This window comes from Dermochelys coriacea, chromosome 1 (assembly GCF_009764565.3).
Source record: "Dermochelys coriacea isolate rDerCor1 chromosome 1, rDerCor1.pri.v4, whole genome shotgun sequence".
Lineage (NCBI taxonomy): Eukaryota > Metazoa > Chordata > Testudines > Dermochelyidae > Dermochelys > Dermochelys coriacea.
In genome coordinates this window covers 327,304,177-327,322,640 of record NC_050068.2, presented here as the reverse complement: position 1 = coordinate 327,322,640, position 18,464 = coordinate 327,304,177, and the positions used below count along the sequence as shown (strand labels likewise).

At 45.1% G+C, this 18,464-nt stretch overlaps 1 protein-coding gene across 16 annotated transcripts in view; it reads right to left on the bottom strand.

Annotated features, from left to right (window-relative positions):
• SRPK2 (SRSF protein kinase 2) overlaps positions 1-18,464 on the bottom strand; it is a 307,828-nt gene that overhangs the window by 76,479 nt on the left and 212,885 nt on the right. For all 16 annotated transcript variants that reach the window (XM_043497309.1, XM_038401052.2, XM_038401083.2 and 13 more), the window contains 2 exons: positions 11,714-11,739; positions 10,104-10,350 (listed from right to left, as the gene is read on the bottom strand). In XM_043497309.1, the coding sequence (XP_043353244.1) occupies positions 10,104-10,350; positions 11,714-11,739 (273 nt within the window). The remainder of the gene's footprint in view (positions 1-10,103; positions 10,351-11,713; positions 11,740-18,464) is intronic.

Here is an 18,464-nt window from a genome sequence, read left to right as displayed (position 1 = left end):
GGGTCTCCTGCATGACTAAGCATGTCTCTCGATCATGCCAAGATTTTAGAAGATTGATGTGGCAAATTTGCTCCGATTTCCGGCGGCCTGGTTGTCGCACCTTATAGTTCACCTCTCCCACAGCTTTGATTATTTCGTAGGGTCCCTGCCACTGGGCCAACAGTTCACTTTCTGCTGCGGGCACCAGTACCATCACCCGATCCCCTGGTTGGAACCGTCGAAGCTTCGCTTGGTGGTTATAATGGGTTCTCCTGTGCTCTCTCCAAGTGTTCCTGTACAATGGGCGTAACTCGGGCTATCCGATCTCTCATCTGCAGTACATGCTCAACTATGTTCCTTCCGGGATTTGGCTCCTCTTCCCAGGCTTCTCTGGCTATATCCAATATGCCCCGAGGGTGGTGCCCTTATAGTAGTTCGAATGGACAGAAACCCGTGGAGGCTTGCGGAGCCTCCCGGATGGCGAACATGAGGTAAGGCAATAGGGTATCCCAATCTTTCCCATCCTGGCTCACCACTTTCCTGATCATGGCCTTGAGGGTCCTACTGAACCTTTCCACAAGGCCATCTGTTTGCAGGTGGTATACGGAGGTCCATAGGGCTTGTACATGGAGCAATGAACAGAGATCTTTCATCAACTTGGACATGAAAGGTGTCCCTTGATAAGTCAATATCTCCTTGGGTAGCCCAACCTGGGCAAAGATCTGTAGTAGCTCCTTAGCTATTGTCTTGGAAGCTGTGTTGCGCAGGGGAACAGCTTCCGGGTACTGGGTTGCATAGTCCAGTACAACAAGCACATGCTGGTGGCCCCGAGCTGTCTTCTCTAGGGGCCCTACCAGATCCATGGCTATCTGTTCAAAAGGAACCTCTATTATTGGAAGAGGTATCAAAGGATCCCACAAGTGCGGGCGAGGGCTATGTAACTGACACTCCGGACAAGAGGTGCAGTATCGCTGGACATCTTCATGTACTCCTGGCCAGAAGAACCTCCGCAGGATCCATGCCTGGGTTTTCTCTACCCCAGGTGTCCTCCAAACAAGTGACTGTGGGCGAGACTCAATATGGCTTTTTGATGTTTTCGTGGCACCAGAAGTTGTATCTCTTACTCCTGCATTTGCACCACGCAGTACAGGAGATGTTTCTTCACTATAAAGTAAGGTCCAGAACCCCGGACCTTCCCATCCACGGGTATCCCATCGATCTCGACCACCTCCTTCCTGGCATTATCATAGCTGGGGTCCTCTGCCTGGTCTCACCCAAAAGTCTCTCTCCTGGGACTAACCTGCCCAAGCTCCCAAGGGCCGGCTTCTGCTTCTTCCAATGGCTCGCCGCTGTCATGGCTGGGGGCAGCTTCTGGCTCACCTTCTGTGGTGGAAGTTTCTCTGTTGGCTGCTCGCGTCCATCTGCCTACTAGGGAGGTCTTCTGGCCCTGGGTCAGGATCCGGGTTCCCAAGGCCTTCGCGGCCTTCCTCTCCTTTTTTGTCTTCTGGGTCTTTCGGGGGGTTGAGAACAGATCCTGAGAAATCTCAGAGAACATCGGGGGTTGACATTCCCCCGGTGACGAGTCACTGTCCTCAGAGTCCCCACCTCCCTCCAGCCTTTCCGGGGAGGAGTAAATTATTAAACCCTGGATAGTCCCTCCCAATGACTACAGGATATGGGAGTTTAGGAACTATGCCCACGGTCACCTCAATGGGGTTTCCCTGAACCTCTATCTCCACTGGGATGGTGGGGTAATGGCTCATGGCCCCATGCACACACGTCACTGCTACATGTTTGGCTTGTAGCAGCTGACTATTTTTTACTAGCTTACCCAATATGAGGGTGATAGCACTCTCAGAATCCACAAGCGCTGTAGTCTCTGCTCCATTTATCCTCACTGGCCTGGTATAATTATGTGGGGCTAATGCGACCCCCGCAAGGTGGATAAGGGAGCATAGGACCTCCCAATTCCCCAAGTTACATTGCATAGGCTCCTCAGTGCTGGGTCACTATGCTGCTATGTGTCCCCACTCCCCACATGCATAACATCTATAATTGCTTTTAATCATTCCCCTATCCCGGGGGTTAGGGGATTTAGTCCTGGGGCTCCCCCCACTCAGGCCAATCCCTTCCTTCTGGGATCCCCACTGGTTTTCACCCCTTCCCCTTCTTCCACCTAGGACTCCCCGGGGGCTTGGCTGCCCAACCTGCCAGGGTTGGGTGCTTGCTTCGAAAGGGGCCTTCCTTAGGTAGTCGGGTCAGTCCCCTGGCTGTCATCCGTCTTTCTACCAGTGTGATCATCTCGTCGTACATGGACGGATCGTTCTGGCCTACCCATTTGCGGAGATCTGGTAGCAGTCCCCGCATGTAATGGTCTACGACCAGGGTCTCCAAAATCTCCTTCGGCCTGCACACCTTGGGCTGTAACCACTTCCGTGCGAGGTGTACGAGGTCAAATAGCTGGGACCTCGGTGGTTTGTTCTCCTGGTATTTCCACTCTTGGAACCTCTGGGCCCTTACTGCTGCTGCTACCCCTGCTCGTGCTAGGATTTCTGCCTTCAGACGGGTATAGTCAGTGGCATCTGTGGCAGGCAAGTCAAAGTAGGCCTTCTGGGCCTCTCCACACAAAAAAGGGGCGAGGATACTGGCCCACTGCTCCTGGGGCCACGCCTCACGCTGAGCAGTCCTTTCGAATGAGAGGAGATATGCCTCTACGTAATCTCTTGACGTCATCTTTGGCAGACAACCAGTGGCCCTCAGGGTTTGCGTCCCGTTAGACCCCTGGGCCTGGGTGGTGAGGATCTTCAACTGGTCCACCACATCTCTCAAGAGAGCATGATCTTGGGTCGCTTGGCTCATCAATAATTGATTGGTTTCCTGCTATAGCCGCATAGACTCCTGTTGTGCCATTGCCTGAACCCGGGTGGCCTCCTGCTGGTCTGCCATGGCTTGTACTAGAGCTCTTACCACCTCCTCCATTGTGGTACAAAGCAAACAAACAAAAACAAAAACAAAAAAAAATCCAAACTCCCAGTGCACTTTTTTTTTAAATCTCTTTCTTCTGCCATGCTGTGAACTAAATCCCACTTCTCACACCAGTTGTGATAAGCTCTGTCCTTGCCTCTGTGGGTCCCGCGTTTCCTGGCGGATTTCGCTAGCTTCAGAGGGTCACTGTGATCCTCCCCGTAACCCTTCTTTCTCTAGAGACAAGGGTCACAGTCTACTGAGCCATTTTCATCATAAGCCAGAGAGGGAGGTGAGGAGAAATTATCCTTCCTTGCACAGTCTCTGTTGTCTCCCAGTCTCAGTGATTAATCAGGGGGCAAAGGTGGGGGGCGGGGAGCCCGGGCTCACCCTCTACTCCGGGCTCCAGCCCAGGCACCCTAATAGTATCAGCTATTGTAGCTGACCTGTTAGAAACATGACATGTACCATTTCCTGGGCTACTTCCCCCACAGCAGCCCTCACTTCCTCAAGCTCCACTTCACCCTTACCTCAGGGCCTCCTTCCTTGTGCCTGATATGCTGTGTACTACTCAGCCTCTCCAACCACGCAACTTCTTCCCACAGCTCCTGACATGCCCACCCACCTGACTAACTGGGAGGCTTTTAACTAGTTTCAGCCAGCCCCTGATTTGCTTCAGGTGTCCCAATCAACCTAGCTTTCTCCCTGCCTTCTGGAAAGTTCTTAATTGGCCCAGGTGTCTTAATTGACCTGGAGCAGCTGCCATTTCATTTATCCTGGTACCAGAGATTTGTTTAGCCTGGAGCTAATATATCTATCTACCACTACTCTTCCATAGCCATCTGGCCTTGCCCCGTCACACATGGTACTGTTTCAAACAGCAGTATGTTAAAGCACATTAGCAAGGTCTACACAGACCAATTAATGCATCACATGTTAGTATTCTTTAGAAATCACACCCTTCCATAAAGCACGTTCCCCCACTGTGTACGCAAGACCTTAAAGTGGTGCTGCTTACTCCATTCATTTGTGGCCATCACAACTAGTAAAGCTTGGACCAGGTAGGAAAAGAGGTATTCCACCCCCTTAAGATGGCAAATACTACTTTCTGTCTCTCTTAGACATTGGAGAAATAATTACTGGAGTCTGTCAGACAGATGTAGGAGGCTCTAATAGCACCTCATTAACAGGCAGGGCACTTCACCCTAGCATGGTAGTATGTAAGACGTCTAAATGTTTATGAGGTGCTTCCTGAACATACTTCAGCAGAATCTGGGAAGTCTCAGCTACTCGTTTCATTAGGTCCTTAAAAATCCTATAATAGTCCGGACATGATAGTGGTGAAAGAATCATTGCCTCATGTGAAGAGGAGGTGGCAGTGGCAATGGCTTGTGGAACTTACATGTCCTCTTCTGTGGGATGTTCTTCCTCTGCTGACTGCTCCTCTAATTGTTGGGTTTGCACTGGGTGTTCCTGAGACTGAGTGGGCTGACATCTCTGAGTCACCCACCCCCCACCAAGAACATGAGGATGTATGAGGTAATGCTTCCTCTAAGTAGCCCAGGGATTCCAAAAAGGCTACTGAGGGGTACTATATGAAAAGAGGAGGGGTCCAAGGAGGTGGATACCATTGCACTTGGTAAGGCAGAAAACTCCACCTACAGAATGGTGCTATATCCTAGATCCTCTTTCAAACTGAATATCAGGGGATGGCTCCCAATGGGAGAAATTAGACAAATCTAAATCACCTTGATATAAATCTGATGAAGACTACGAGACCTGAGACTCAAAAGGAGGAGAAGAAGCAGCAGGAGTCGTAAGCAGTAGAATCTGACTTACAATCAGTACCAGAGAGTCAGTTGGTAGAGGTGAAAGTCTTGTAACTTTCCTGGTGTCCACTGTACAGGAGATCAGAGGATTTCAGATCTGAGGCTGTCCATGTGGAGCAAGCTAACAAATACATTTTTAACCTTGCTTGCCTGGGCTTTTTTGGTTCTCTTAGAGAACGATCTGCAGACATAGCAGTTGGCAGGGATCTGTGACTCTCCTAAACAAAAAAAAGCAGTGATCATAGAATCACAGAACTGGAAGGGACCTTGAGAGGTCATCTAGTCTAGTCCCCCGCACTCAAGGGAGGACTAAGTATTATCTAGACCATCCCTGACAAGTGTTTGTCTAGCCTGCTCTTAAAAATCCCCAATGTTGGAGATTCCACAACCTCCCTAGGCAATTTATTCCAGTGCTTAACCACTCTGACAGTTAGGAAGTTTTTCCAGATGTCCAACCTAAACCGCCCTTGCTGCAATTTAAGGCCATTGCTTCTTGTCCTATCCTCAGAGGTTAAGAACAACAATTTTTCTCCCTCCTCCTTGTAACAACCTTTTACATACTTGAAACTGTTATGTCCCCTCTCGGTCTTCTTTTCTCCAGACTAAACAAGCCAAATTTTTTCAATCTTCTCTCATAGGTCATGTTTTCTAGCCCTTTAATCATTTTTGTTGCTCTTCTCTGGACTTTCTCTAATTTGTCCACATCCTTCCTGAAATGTGGCGCCCAGAACTGGACACAATACTCCAGTTGAGGCCTAATCAGTGTAGAGTATAGTAGAAGAATTACTCCTCGTGTCTTGTTTACAATGCTCCTGTTAATACATCCTAGAATGATGTTTGCTTTTTTTGCAACAGCATTACACTGTTGACTCATATTTAGCTTGTGATCCACTAGGACCCCTAGATCCCTTTCCATAGTACTCCTTCCTAGGCAGTCTTTTCCCATGTTGTATGGGTGCAACTGATTGTTCTTTCCTAAGTGGAGTACTTTGCATTTGGCCTTATTGAATTTTGTCCTATTTACTTCAGATCCTTTCTCCAGTTTGTCCAGATCATTTTGAATTTTAATCCCATCTTCCAAAGCACTTGCAACCCCTCCAAGCTTGGTATCATCCGCAAACTTTCTAAGTGTACTCTCTATGCCATTATCTAAATCATTGATGAAGATATTGAACAGAACCAGACCCAGAACCAATCCCTTCAGGACCTCACTCATTATGCCCTTCCAGCATGACTGTGAACAAGTGATGATTACTCTCTGGGAATTATTTTCCAACCAGTTATGCACCGACCTTATGGTAGCTCCATCTAGGTCATATTTCCCTAGTTTGTTTATGAGAAGGTCATGCAAGACAGTATCAAAAGCCTTACTAAAGTCAAAATATACCAAATCTACTGCTTCCCCCCATCCACAGGGCTTGTTACCCTGTCAAAGAAAGCTATCAGGTTGGTTTGACACAATTTGTTCTTGACAAATCCATGCTGACTGTTATTTATCACCTTATTATCTTCTGGGTGTTTGCAAACTGATTGCTTAATTATTTGCTCCATTATCTTTCCAGGTACAGAAGTTAAGCTGACTGGTCTGTAATTCCTCAGGTTGTCCTTATTTCCCTTTTTATAGATGGGCACTATATTTGCCCTTTTCCAGTTTTCTGGAACATCTCCCGTCTTCCATAACTTTTCAAAGATAATTGCTAATGGCTCAGATATCTCCTCAGTCAGCTCCTTGAGTATTCTAGGATGCATTTCATCAGGCCGTGGTGATTTGAAGATATCTAACTTGTTCCTTCCCTATTTTAGACTCTGATCCTACCTCATTTTCACTGGCATTCACTATTTTAGACGTCCAATCGTCACCAACCTTCTTGGTGAAAATCGAAATAAAGAAGTCATTAAGCACCTCTGCCATTTCCAAATTTTCTGTTATTGTCTTTCCCCCTCATTGAGTAATGGCCTACTCTGTCCTTGGTTTTTCTCTTGCTTCTAATGTATTTGTAGAATGTTTTCTTGTTTCCTTTTATGTCCCTAGCTAGTTTGAGCTTGTTTTGCGCCTTGGCTTTTCTAATTTTGTCTCTACATACTTGTGTTATACTCATCCTTTGTAATTTGATGCAATAGTCATTGAGGGGAAAAGCCCCCCACAAAAGTCACAAAATTTAAAGCCAGGGGAGTTTGGCATCATTAAAGAAAACTTCACTCACTAAAAGAATAAATGAACGAGGGGGACAAAATCAAGGAGAGTAAAACCCTTTAAATAAAACTACACTATTTACAGATACAGCCAAGCAGCCAACTCTTACATTAAACTTTTCTCAGGCTTGGCAGAATTTGGTTTTTTTAATATAATTTCAACAGATAATATCAATGTGTATTTTTAAGCTTTTTTTATTCTGATCAGTTTAAATTTTCACAGTTGGGGGGTGTCAGACAATAATTATATAATGACAGTAGACATGAGATTCACAAAGGTAAGCTTTGTAACTATTAACACACAAATTGTCAACATGTCACGATATCTTAAATCAAATTCATGACAAATTCTCAAGCAGCATTTTTTTACTTTGCTATCTGTAAATTGTGACTATCAATTAATCCATTTTTGTTAGTATGTGCACAGTGAAACCAATGTTTACCAACATTTACTGATAAAAATCCAATTCTTCCAAGCCTAACTATACTATATACAAAGAAAAATATCCTAACACTACCTTAATGCATTTACAAAATGCCACGCCAATCACATCAACAAATGGGAAAACTCATGGGGCTGGCAGTGAAAGGGGGACAGTCCCAGTAGCAAGGGAGGGAGTCTCTTGCCAAGGGACAATAAGTAGCTCCTCATGGGAGTCTCTGGCACCCTTTGGCCAGCTGGAGAAGAAGGGTGCTGATTGGCCCAGATCCAAGAATGTAACCCAGTGCAGGGGCCATGTGGAGCCTCTTTTGGCTCCATTCCAGCAGCACACCCTACCCATTTGAACTAGGAATGGGAACCCAGCCTGACAGATGCGCTGGGTCAAGCTGACCTCCTGTTTAGGGAGTCAGGAAGGATTTTTTTCTCCCATGGGCCAATTGGCAGAGAACCAGGGAGTTTTCTGTCTTCCTCACAGTGCCTGCAAGCCACCGTAGGTTAAGTAGGAATGTGTCTGGTGCCTAACTAAGGTACTGGGGTGGTGTTGCTTACTCATTGCAACTCGCAGCCAGTTTCCAGTGCGGTTAAGAGACTAAAATGAATGTTTCCCAGAGATAAAAGACCTGGGATTTTGGTGATGGGCCTTGGGCTCATCTGATTGTGGTCTTTGTAGGCCAAGGTCAGATCTTGTGGCCACTGCAAGCTGAGGTCTCTTGGGGGGGAAGGGTGCTAGGACACACAGAGCTGTCTCCTGGGGGATAGGTTGAGGAGAGTTTACTCCACGTTAGGGGTTATATGATAAGCTCTGTAATCCTGACACCACTTACAAGTTATATGGGGAGGAGCCCTATAATCCCCACAATGGAACCAATTAAATGTCTGATATAGGAGAGTATGGGTGATGGGCGGGTAGTGCCCCTCCCTTGTGTTAAAAGTTTAATAAAAGTTGTGGCCTGCCACTTAATTCCATGCATGTGTCTGTCCTCATTTTGTCACTGTGTCCACATCAATGAGAAAGCCAAAGCTAAGGAGTGTAGACACAGAAGGGTTCCATCAGGCCAATTGGGATGAGAAGGAACAAAAGTAGTAGTTGGGGTCCTCTATATCCCCAGTATAATGACGAGAGTAGTCCAGGCGCATGCACAGATCAGGAGAATACTCCTAACAAAAATATACATCTGCAATCTTACATGCATGGACATATGTGCAGCAATGTTCCCTCTAATTTTTTCTGTTCATGTGCGAAATGAATTTTATGTGCACCAATATCGAGGTAATGTGTGGATGTGTGCCACCAGTAGAAACAAAAAACCTAGATATAATATATATTTTTAATAAGTTACCATAGGGCTAATTACTCCAGCCAGGACATGTTAGGCATTTTAGAACTCACTATTCAAAGAATTAAATTTAAGCATAAGAGAGAAATAAAAATTATGAAATGCATAGACCCGTCAAAAAACTCAAACAGCAGCACTTTGAAAGAATAAAATTACGAAGAATGTGTGTGCTTTGCAGGAAGTATCAAGATGTAACAACAATACAAGTATGTGTTGGGAGGTGAGAGAGAAAGAGAGACCGTGTGTGAGTGTGAGCGTGTGAGCGTGTGTGTGTGTGTGTGTGTGAGAGACACACACACACGGTGAGCGTGTGTGTGTGTGTGTGTGTGTGAGAGACACACACACACGGTGAGCGTGTGTGTGTGTGTGAGAGACACACACACACGGTGAGCGTGTGTGTGTGTGTGTGAGAGACACACACGGTGAGCGTGTGAGTGTGTGTGTGTGAGAGAGACACACACACGGTGAGCGTGTGAGTGTGAGTGTGTGAGAAAGACACACACGGTGAGCGTGTGAGTGTGTGTGTGTGAGAGAGACACACGGTGAGCGTGTGAGTGTGTGTGTATGAGAGAGACACACGGTGAGCGTGTATGAGTGTGTGAGAGAGACACACACACACGGTGAGCGTGTGTGAGTGTGTGTGTGTGTGAGAGACACACACACACACGGTGAGCGTGTGTGAAAGATGCACTGCCCCTTTAAGTAGATCAGCACTCACCAATCTGAAGCCTGCTTCTCCAGACACAGCAGTAGCCACCAGCACATCCCACTCCTGTGCCCTAACATGTTCCCCTCTTCCCCCCTCCCCCCCCGCACTGCCTGTGGAGATAGGGTACAGGAGCGGGGTAGGGGACATCCTGACATCAGTGACCCCTTTCCCCCCCACCCTGCTCAGCACAGCAAGCAGGTGACTCCTGGGAGCAGCTGCCCAGGGGCTCCAAGGCAGAGGGCAGGAGTAGCACAGCAGTGGGGGCAGGGGCACCTAAAGTGCATGACACTTGATAGACTGCTGGCTGGCCACGCAGCTGCACAGCTTAGAAGGAACTCAGATGTGCAGCTACAGCTGAATACACATATGGACAAGCACCTGAAGAACAGCAAAGTAAAAATGTTAAATTTCTCTCTCTCACCAACAGAAGTTGGTCCAGTAAAAGATATTATCTCACCCACCTCGTGTCTCTAATATCCTGGGACTGACATGGTTACAACTACACTGCGTATAATATAAAACCTATTTGTCTTTGAGATTTTATGGGATTAATTCATAATTAAGATAAACCAGTCTCAGAAAGTACAATTAAAGTTCCACCTCAGACTACAAATTAGGTTCATTATCAGGGTAAAATAGAAGTTACTAACCATCATCATTCCCAGGCTCTTCATCTGCTACCTCCTCTAAATCAGCTGTTTTTAGCTTGACCTCTGGGTGGTACTCATCTTCTTGCTCATTTGATGGTACACCCAAGGTTACATTTTCTTCTATTTTTTTCCTTTCAGCTTCTCGCTCCAGTTCTTCTATTTCCTGCAGGCGTTTCTCTAGTAGCTCAGCTTGCCTCTTCTGTTTTTTTTTCAGTTTTTTCTTTTTGTTTTTAGATATTTTCCCAACCTACGTTTAACGAAGATAAATAATGTCAACTGATTATTCTTCCAAGCATCTCACATCAAAATTTAAATAATTTTTGATAGCTTTATATTTGCAAATTCTGGATATTATGTACAATATTAAAGTATTTATGTTCTCCATTTAATTTTCATCTCAAAAAGCACTTCAGATTATATAAAGCAAAAAAAGTTATGTGGGACATAACCTCAGGCCAGGAGTATTCTGCTAATTAAACTAAAAAGCAAATTATATGGAAAACGGTACAGTATGATTAACTTGACTCATTTAATCTTACTCAACAGCTATTTCCTTAACCTTTAGACTACTATTGATCATGTTCATGCATATGGAACGTACTCTGCTAACAACGTAAAAATGTTTTATTATTCTTCCAATTCAGGGGAAAAACAGCTGCTAACAATCAGAAAACGGTTGTAAAAAGGTGAAGAAATTATTTTAAATCATTCACATGTTGTTTAGTTATAACTCCGTAAAAATGAAAAGCAGTTTTATTACCCACTTCATGTCAAAAACATATGCATCACTAATGGCAGAAGGAAGTGATAAAAGCTCTAATTTTATATACCATAACGAATGAAAAAAGGAACTTCCAGGTACAGTAACAACAAGCAGAAGAAAAATGAACAGATCAAAGATAGCAGATTGGTGTAGTTTTACTGTAACATTTTGACTCCATTTTTAATTTTAATTAGGTATCTTTTGTATTTTGAGTTTTCTAATATATATGGAAGTTTTTTTCTTGTGGTCATTCAAAATAATTGATTTAAGTGTAGGAAATGAAGGGCAAATTTCTGCTCTGAAAGGTTCATGAATAGACCCCATAATCTTCAAGCAATTGTGCAGCACAGTCAGAAATAGATCACTGAAGTCAATGGGACTGCTCACAGTGCATAATGTTAAGCATGTAGGATCAGGATTATGCCATAAGAGAGATGAAAAATGACAATTCCTCAACTTCATTCCACCTGAAGCTATTATTACAGCTTTGGAGACTGCTCAGAAATGCATCAACAGTCATGATAGGGTAAATATTGTGCTTAAAAACTGCAATTATGTATTTTTGCCTATAATTCATATTTAATTCTTTTTTAAAATAAATTTATCATTACTATGAAAGAAAAAATGTATCTTAAAAAAGAACTCCTAGACCACTCTTGATAATAACTTGTTACAAAATCATGAGAAATGAACAGACTGCTGAACTGCACAAAAAGTGCTCATTTAAGGACAAAAGCTATAATCAGAGGAGCTTCTGTATAGAATGTAAAATGTCAGTAGTCTAACAGTTAATAACTACTAAAGGACAGCAAGATGCTTTAGATATGAATTATATAAATATACTTACAGGCTTTTGTTGTGGGGCAGTACTCACTAAAAAAGAAAAAATAAAGTCAAACTCACAGGAGCATGTAAGTACATTTTACAAAAGGATTCTGAAATAAAATATATTGCAAACCAGTGCCTTTTTGTATTTATCAGTACATTAGTATTGTGTCTCCTAAAACAATTAGTTGTCTTCATTGGAACAGAGGTGATATGCGGTGGATTCTCTATTACAGGCAATTTTTAAAGCAAGATTGGATGTTTTTCTAAAAGATCTGCTGTAGTTCAGATAGGAATTAATTAATGAAAATCCTGCGGCCTATACAGGCAGTCAGACAAGATGAACACAGTGGTTCTTTCTGGTCTTATCTATGAATCTACACATACTTTCTTACTGTTAACAGCCTGCTCATTTTCCTACTTTAAAAACAACTAGTTTTAAAATTTGTCCATCTAAATATAGTGATCAATATACTATGAGAATAAATCAAAAGTCTCTTATTCAGAAAAACACAGTTTAAACAAAATTATTCCACTAGCTGGGTTAGGTCAGGACTCTTAAGCGAGTCCTGTCTAGCCTCCCTGCTGCCAGAAACTTGCAGGGATCCCAGCTACTCTTATGCAACTCAACTCCCCATGACCAGTTCCTGACCTTTCCACCAGGCTGGAAACCAGCAGCTGGGAGGAGGAGGCAGTGAACTGGCAGAAATGTGTGCTCACTGGGGTTTGAAGGAAAGTGCAATAAAGCCAGAATGCGAAGAATGACCCATCAGCAGTAGGAAGGGCAGTACAGAGAAAAAGAGAACTAGCCATGAAAAGTGCCACTGCTCATTTCCAACAAGATATTGACAAATCTGTAGTAGTTCAGGGAAGAGCAACAAAACTGACTAAGGTGTTGGACTGAACAGAAAAAAAATCAATTCCTACTTGGGAGTAGGCTTCCACAGAGCCAAGGTATGAGGCCCCCTTGAAGTCAATGAAGACTGGCCGCTATCTGCAGAGAAGCAGATATCTGAGGCCTGGTCTACACTACAGGACCAGCCTCCACTCCAGCATTGACGGAGCTGTGAGCCCAGCAGAGGGCTCAATTTCACAGCAGGGAGCCTACCAACAGTGTAATTGACATTCTAGTCAGTTTCACAGCTGCTATTATTTCACATTTCAACTTGGGCTCTGGCTGTCAGCCCCAGGGCAGGGGGCTCAGCTGGGAAGCTATTAGTGCCCCACTTCAGATGGTGCAAGCATTCCTGGTGAGGACACACACCATGGGGAGAAGGAGGGCAGTGTAGACACCAACAGTTGATTTAATTGCTGTGGTGGCTGTAGGTTGACTTGACTTAAATTCACTTACTTTTGTGGTGTAGGCATCTGGGAAGGCCTGTGATGTAAAGGGCCCAACTATTAGTACAGGGAATGTCCTTCCACAAGACAAATTAATCAGTGTGAACATCTGACTCTATGAACACAGAGAGGGCACAAAAGATATCACTTAAACTCTTCCCAGGAGTCTTTGAGAGCCAGATTAGCCATGTGTAGGGCCCTACCAAATTCATGGCCATGAAAAACGCATCACAGACCTTGAAATCTGGTCTCTCCCCGTGAAATCTTGTCTTTTGTGTGCTTTTAGCCTATACTATACAGATTTCATTGGGGAGACCACTATTTCTCAAATTGGGAATCCTGACCCAAAAGGGAGTCGCGGGGGAGCTGCCAAGTTATTTTAGGGGAGGTTGCAGTATTGCCTCCCTTACTTCTGCACTGCCTTCAGAGCTGAACAGCCAGGGAGTGGTGGCTGATGATTAAAGGCCCAGTTCCGCAGTCAGCAGTGCAGAAGTAACGGTGGCAATACCATACCATGCCATTCTTACTTCTGTGCTGCTGCTGGCAGCAACTCTGCCTTCAGAGCTGGGCTGCCAGCCAGCAGTCACCGCTCTCCAGCTGCCCAGCTCTGAAGGCAAAGCCATTGCCAGCAGCAGCGCACAAGTAAGGCTAGCAGTAACGCAACCCCCCCTACAATAACGTTGCGACCATCCCACAACTCCCTTTTGGGTCAGGATCCCTACAATTACAATACCATGAAATTTCAGATTTAAATAGCTGAAATCATGAAATTTATTATTTTTAAAATCCTATGACCGTGAAATTGACCAAAATGGACTGTGAATTTGGTAGGGCCCTAGCCATGTGTTAGGTCCACTCTGAACCAGGAATTAACTATGCAATGGCACAGAAGGAAAAGAACAGTCTAAAAACTCCTGAAAACACAAAGTAACTACTGGGGAAAAAATGGAAAAAACTAAGAAACGCTCTCTGGACATGAGCAACGGTCCCAGTATTGCAGCTAACTATGCAAAAAAAAAAAAAAAAAGAACTGAGGCAGATTGACACTGCAAAGCCCTTTTACAACTTCAGTTCTGAACAGTTGGTTAAGTCAGGCCTGGTCTACATTACGAGTTTATGTCAGATTTAGCAGCGTTAAATCGAATTAACCCTGTACCCGTCCACACAACAAAGCCATTTTTTTCAACATAAAGGGCTCTTAAAAAAGATTTCTGTACTCCTCCCCAACGAGGGGATTAGCGCTGAAATCGACATCACCATTTCGAATTAGGGTTAGTGTGGACGCAATTTGACGGTATTGGACTCCAGGAGCTATCCCACAGTGCACCATTGTGACTGCTCTGGACAGCACTCTGAACTCTAATGCACTGGCCAGGTGTACAGGAAAAGCCCTGGGAACTTTTGAATCTCATTTCCTGGTTAGCCAGAAGAGCTCATCAGCACAGGTGACCATGCACTCCCAGAACTGAAAAAGAGCTCAAGCATGGACCAAACGGGAGGTATTGGATCTGATCGCTGTATGGGGAGAGGAATCTGTGCCATCAGAACTACATTCCAAAAGACAAACTGCCAAAACATTTCAAAAAATCTCTGAGGCCATGAGGGACAGAGGCTACAGCAGGGATGCAACACAGTGCCGCGTGAAACTTAAGCTCAGACAAGCATACCAGTAAACCAAAGAATCAAATGGACACTCCGGAACAGAGCCCCAGACATGCCGCTTCTACGCTGAGCTGCATACAAGTCTAGGGGGGACCGCCACCACTACCCCACCCCTGTCCGAGGACTCTGATGATGGGGTACTCTCCACCATGCCTGAAGATTTTGCGGATGGGGAAGATGAGGAGGAGGACGAGCTTGAGGAGAGCACACAACACACCATTCTCCCTGACAGCCAGGATCTTTTTATCACTCTGACTGAAATACCGTCCCAACCCAACGAAACTGGAGAAGGGACCTCTAGTGAGCGTATCTTTTTAAATATAATACATGTTATAAAAGCAAGAGCTTTTTAATGATTAAGTAGCCCTGAGGACTTGGAATACATTCGTGGCCAGTACAGCTACTGGAAAAGTCTGTTAACGTGTCTGCGGATGGAGCAGAAATCCGTCAGGGACATCTCCACGAAGCTCTCCTGGATGTACTCTAAAAGCCTTTGCAGAAAGCTTCTGGGAAGACAGGTTTCAGAGTAGCAGCCGTGTTAGTCTGTATTCGCAAAAAGAAAAGGAGTACTTGTGGCACCTTAGAGACTAACAAATTTATTAGAGCATAAGCTTTCGTGAGCTACAGCTCAATTCATCGGATGCATTTGGTGGAAAAAACAGAGGGGAGATTTATATACGCACACAGAGAACATGAAACAATGGGTTTATCATACACACTGTAAGGAGAGTGATCACTTAAGATAAGCCATCACCAGCAGCAGGGGGGGGGAAGGAGGAAAACCTTTCATGGTGACAAGCAAGGTAGGCTATTTCCAGCAGTTAACAAGAATATCTGAGGAACAGTGGGGGGTGGGGTGGGGGGGAGAAATAACATGGGGAAATAGTTTTACTTTGTGTAATGACTCATCCATTCCCAGTCTCTATTCAAGCCTAAGTTAATTGTATCCAGTTTGCAAATTAATTCCAATTCAGCAGTCTCTCGTTGGAGTCTGTTTTTGAAGCTTTTTTGTTGAAGGATAGCCACTCTTAGGTCTGTAATCGAGTGACCAGAGAGATTGAAGTGTTCTCCAACTGGTTTTTGAATGTTATAATTCTTGACATCTGATTTGTGTCCATTCATTCTTTTATGTAGAGACTGTCCAATTTGACCAATGTACATGGCAGAGGGTCGGGGTTCTAGGGGTGTGTCTGTGCGGATTTGTTCTTGTGCTTTTTCAGGGAGTTTCTTGAGCAAATGCTGTAGTTTGACAGATTAGTAGATTGACAGAGCCAGAAGAGTACCCAGAAGTCACCTACTACAGGACAGGCCCAACAAAGAAAATAACAGAACGCAACTAGCCATCACCTTCAGCCCCCAACTAAAACCTCTCCAACGCATCATCAAGGATCTACAACCTATCCTGAAGGACGACCCATCACTCTCACAGATCTTGGGAGACAGACCAGTCCTTGCTTACAGACAGCCCCCCAATCCGAAGCAAATACTCACCCGCAATCACACACCACACAACAGAACCACCAACCCAGGAACCTATCCTTGCAACAAAGCCCATTGCCAACTCTGTCCACATATCTATTCAGGGGACACCATCATAGGGCCTAATCACATCAGCCACACTATCAGAGGCTCGTTCACCTACGCATCTACCAATGTGATATATGCCATCATGTGCCAGCAATGCCCCTCTGCCATGTACACTGGTACTCTCCTTACAGTTTTCAGAGTAGCAGCCGTGTTAGTCTGTATTCGCAAAAAGAAAAGGAGTACTTGTGGCACCTTAGAGACTAACAAATTTATTAGAGCATAAGCTTTCGTGAGCTACAGCTCACTTCATCGGATGCAGTGAGCTGTAGCTCAAGAAAGCTTATGCTCTAATAAATTTGTTAGTCTCTAAGGTGCCACAAGTACTCCTCTCCTTACAGTGTGTATGATAAACCCATTGTTTCATGTTCTCTGTGTGTGTATATCAATCTCACCTCTGTTTTTTCCACCAAATGCATCCGATGAAGTGAGCTGTAGCTCACGAAAGCTTATGCTCTAATAAATTTGTTAGTCTCTAAGGTGCCACAAGTACTCCTTTTCTTTCTTCTGGGAAGAGCAACCTTATTCCGTCCTTCATGGTAGGACACTTTATCACGCCATGCTAGTAGCAAGTAATCTGGTATCATTGCATGACAAAGCTTGGCAGTGTATGGTCCCACTGTTTGCTGGCATTCAAGCAACATCCATTCTTTAACTCTCTGTGTTATCTTCAGGAGAGTGATATCATTCATGGTAACCTGGTTGAAATAGGAGAATTTAATTAAAGGGACATTCAGAGGTGCCCGTTCCTACCAGGCTGTTTGCCCGTGGCTGAAAAGAAATCCTCCCAGCAGTTAGCCACGCAGTGGGGGTGGGGGGAGCATTGGCGCTGAGCTGTTTGCGTTTGGCTAGCAGGGATCTTCCCTGATACCAGCCACACAGTGGAGGGAGGGGTAAAGCGATCATCCCAGAGAATTGGATGGGGGTAAGTCTGATTTCTGCTCCTGCACGTTAACAGGAAAACCGCAGCACTAAATGGCCAACTCAATGGGCTTTGCTTGGTATGGGAGAGGAGAGCGCAGCCGTTATGAAGGTTGCCGAAGCCGAAAGACTATGGCTTACCATGGCCGCCAGCAAGCCGAATTCTGTTGCCCAGCATGTGTGATCTCTAACACCAAAGCCGCAGGCACTCAATATAAGATGCAAAATGCGACCTTGTACCAAAATCACATGTGCTATGTAATGTGAATAGTGTTGTTCACTGTGAAAGTGTATAGCCATTGTTCTGTAAAATGTATCTTAAAATACTTCACTCCCTTTTTTACCTCCAGCAGCTACAAATGTTTCAAGCCTCCCTCCTCTGTCCCAAAGGCTATCTCAGATAAGGCAGTGAAAAAACGCACGCATGATGAAATGTTCTCTGAGCTCATACAGTCATCCGGCACTGACAGAGCTCAGCAGAATGTGTGGAGGGACACAATAGCAGAGTACAGCAAAGTGGCCGATGAATGTGAGGAGAGGTTGTGGCAGGAAGATCAGAGGAGGCATGAGGCAACGCTGGGGCTACTGTGGGATCAAACGGACATGCTCCAGCGTCTGGTGGAGGTTCATGAACGGCAGTAGGATCACAGACTGCCGCTGCAGCCCCTGTTTAACCGCCCTCTCTCCTCCCCAAGTCCCATCGCCTCCTCACCCAGATGCCCAAGAACGCGGGGGAGGGGCAGGCTCCAGGCACCCAACCACTTCACCCCAGTGGACAGCCCAAGCAACAGAAGGCTGTCATTCAAGAAGTTTTAAAGTGGCCTTTTCCTTCCCTCCTACCCTCCTCCCATACCCCACCCGGGCTACCTTGTGAGTTATCTCCCTATTTCTATAATCAATTAATAAAGAATACATGTTTTTTAAATGATAGTGACTTTATTTCCTTTGCAAGCAAGCTGTGATCGAAGGGGGCAGGGCGGGTGGCTTACAGGGAATTTAGAGGCAACCAAGGGGCGGGGGTTTCATCAAGGAGAAAGAAACAGAAGTGTCACACAGTACCCTGGCCAGTCATGAAACTGGTTTTCAAAGCTTCTCTGATTCGCAGCACTTCCTGCTGTGCTCTTCTAATCGCGCTGGTGTCTGGCTGTGCGTATTCAGCGGACAGGAGATTTGCATCAACCTCCCAGCCCGCCATAAACGTCTCCCCCTTTCTCTCACAGAGATTGTGGAGCACACAGCAAACAGCAATAACAATGGGACTATTG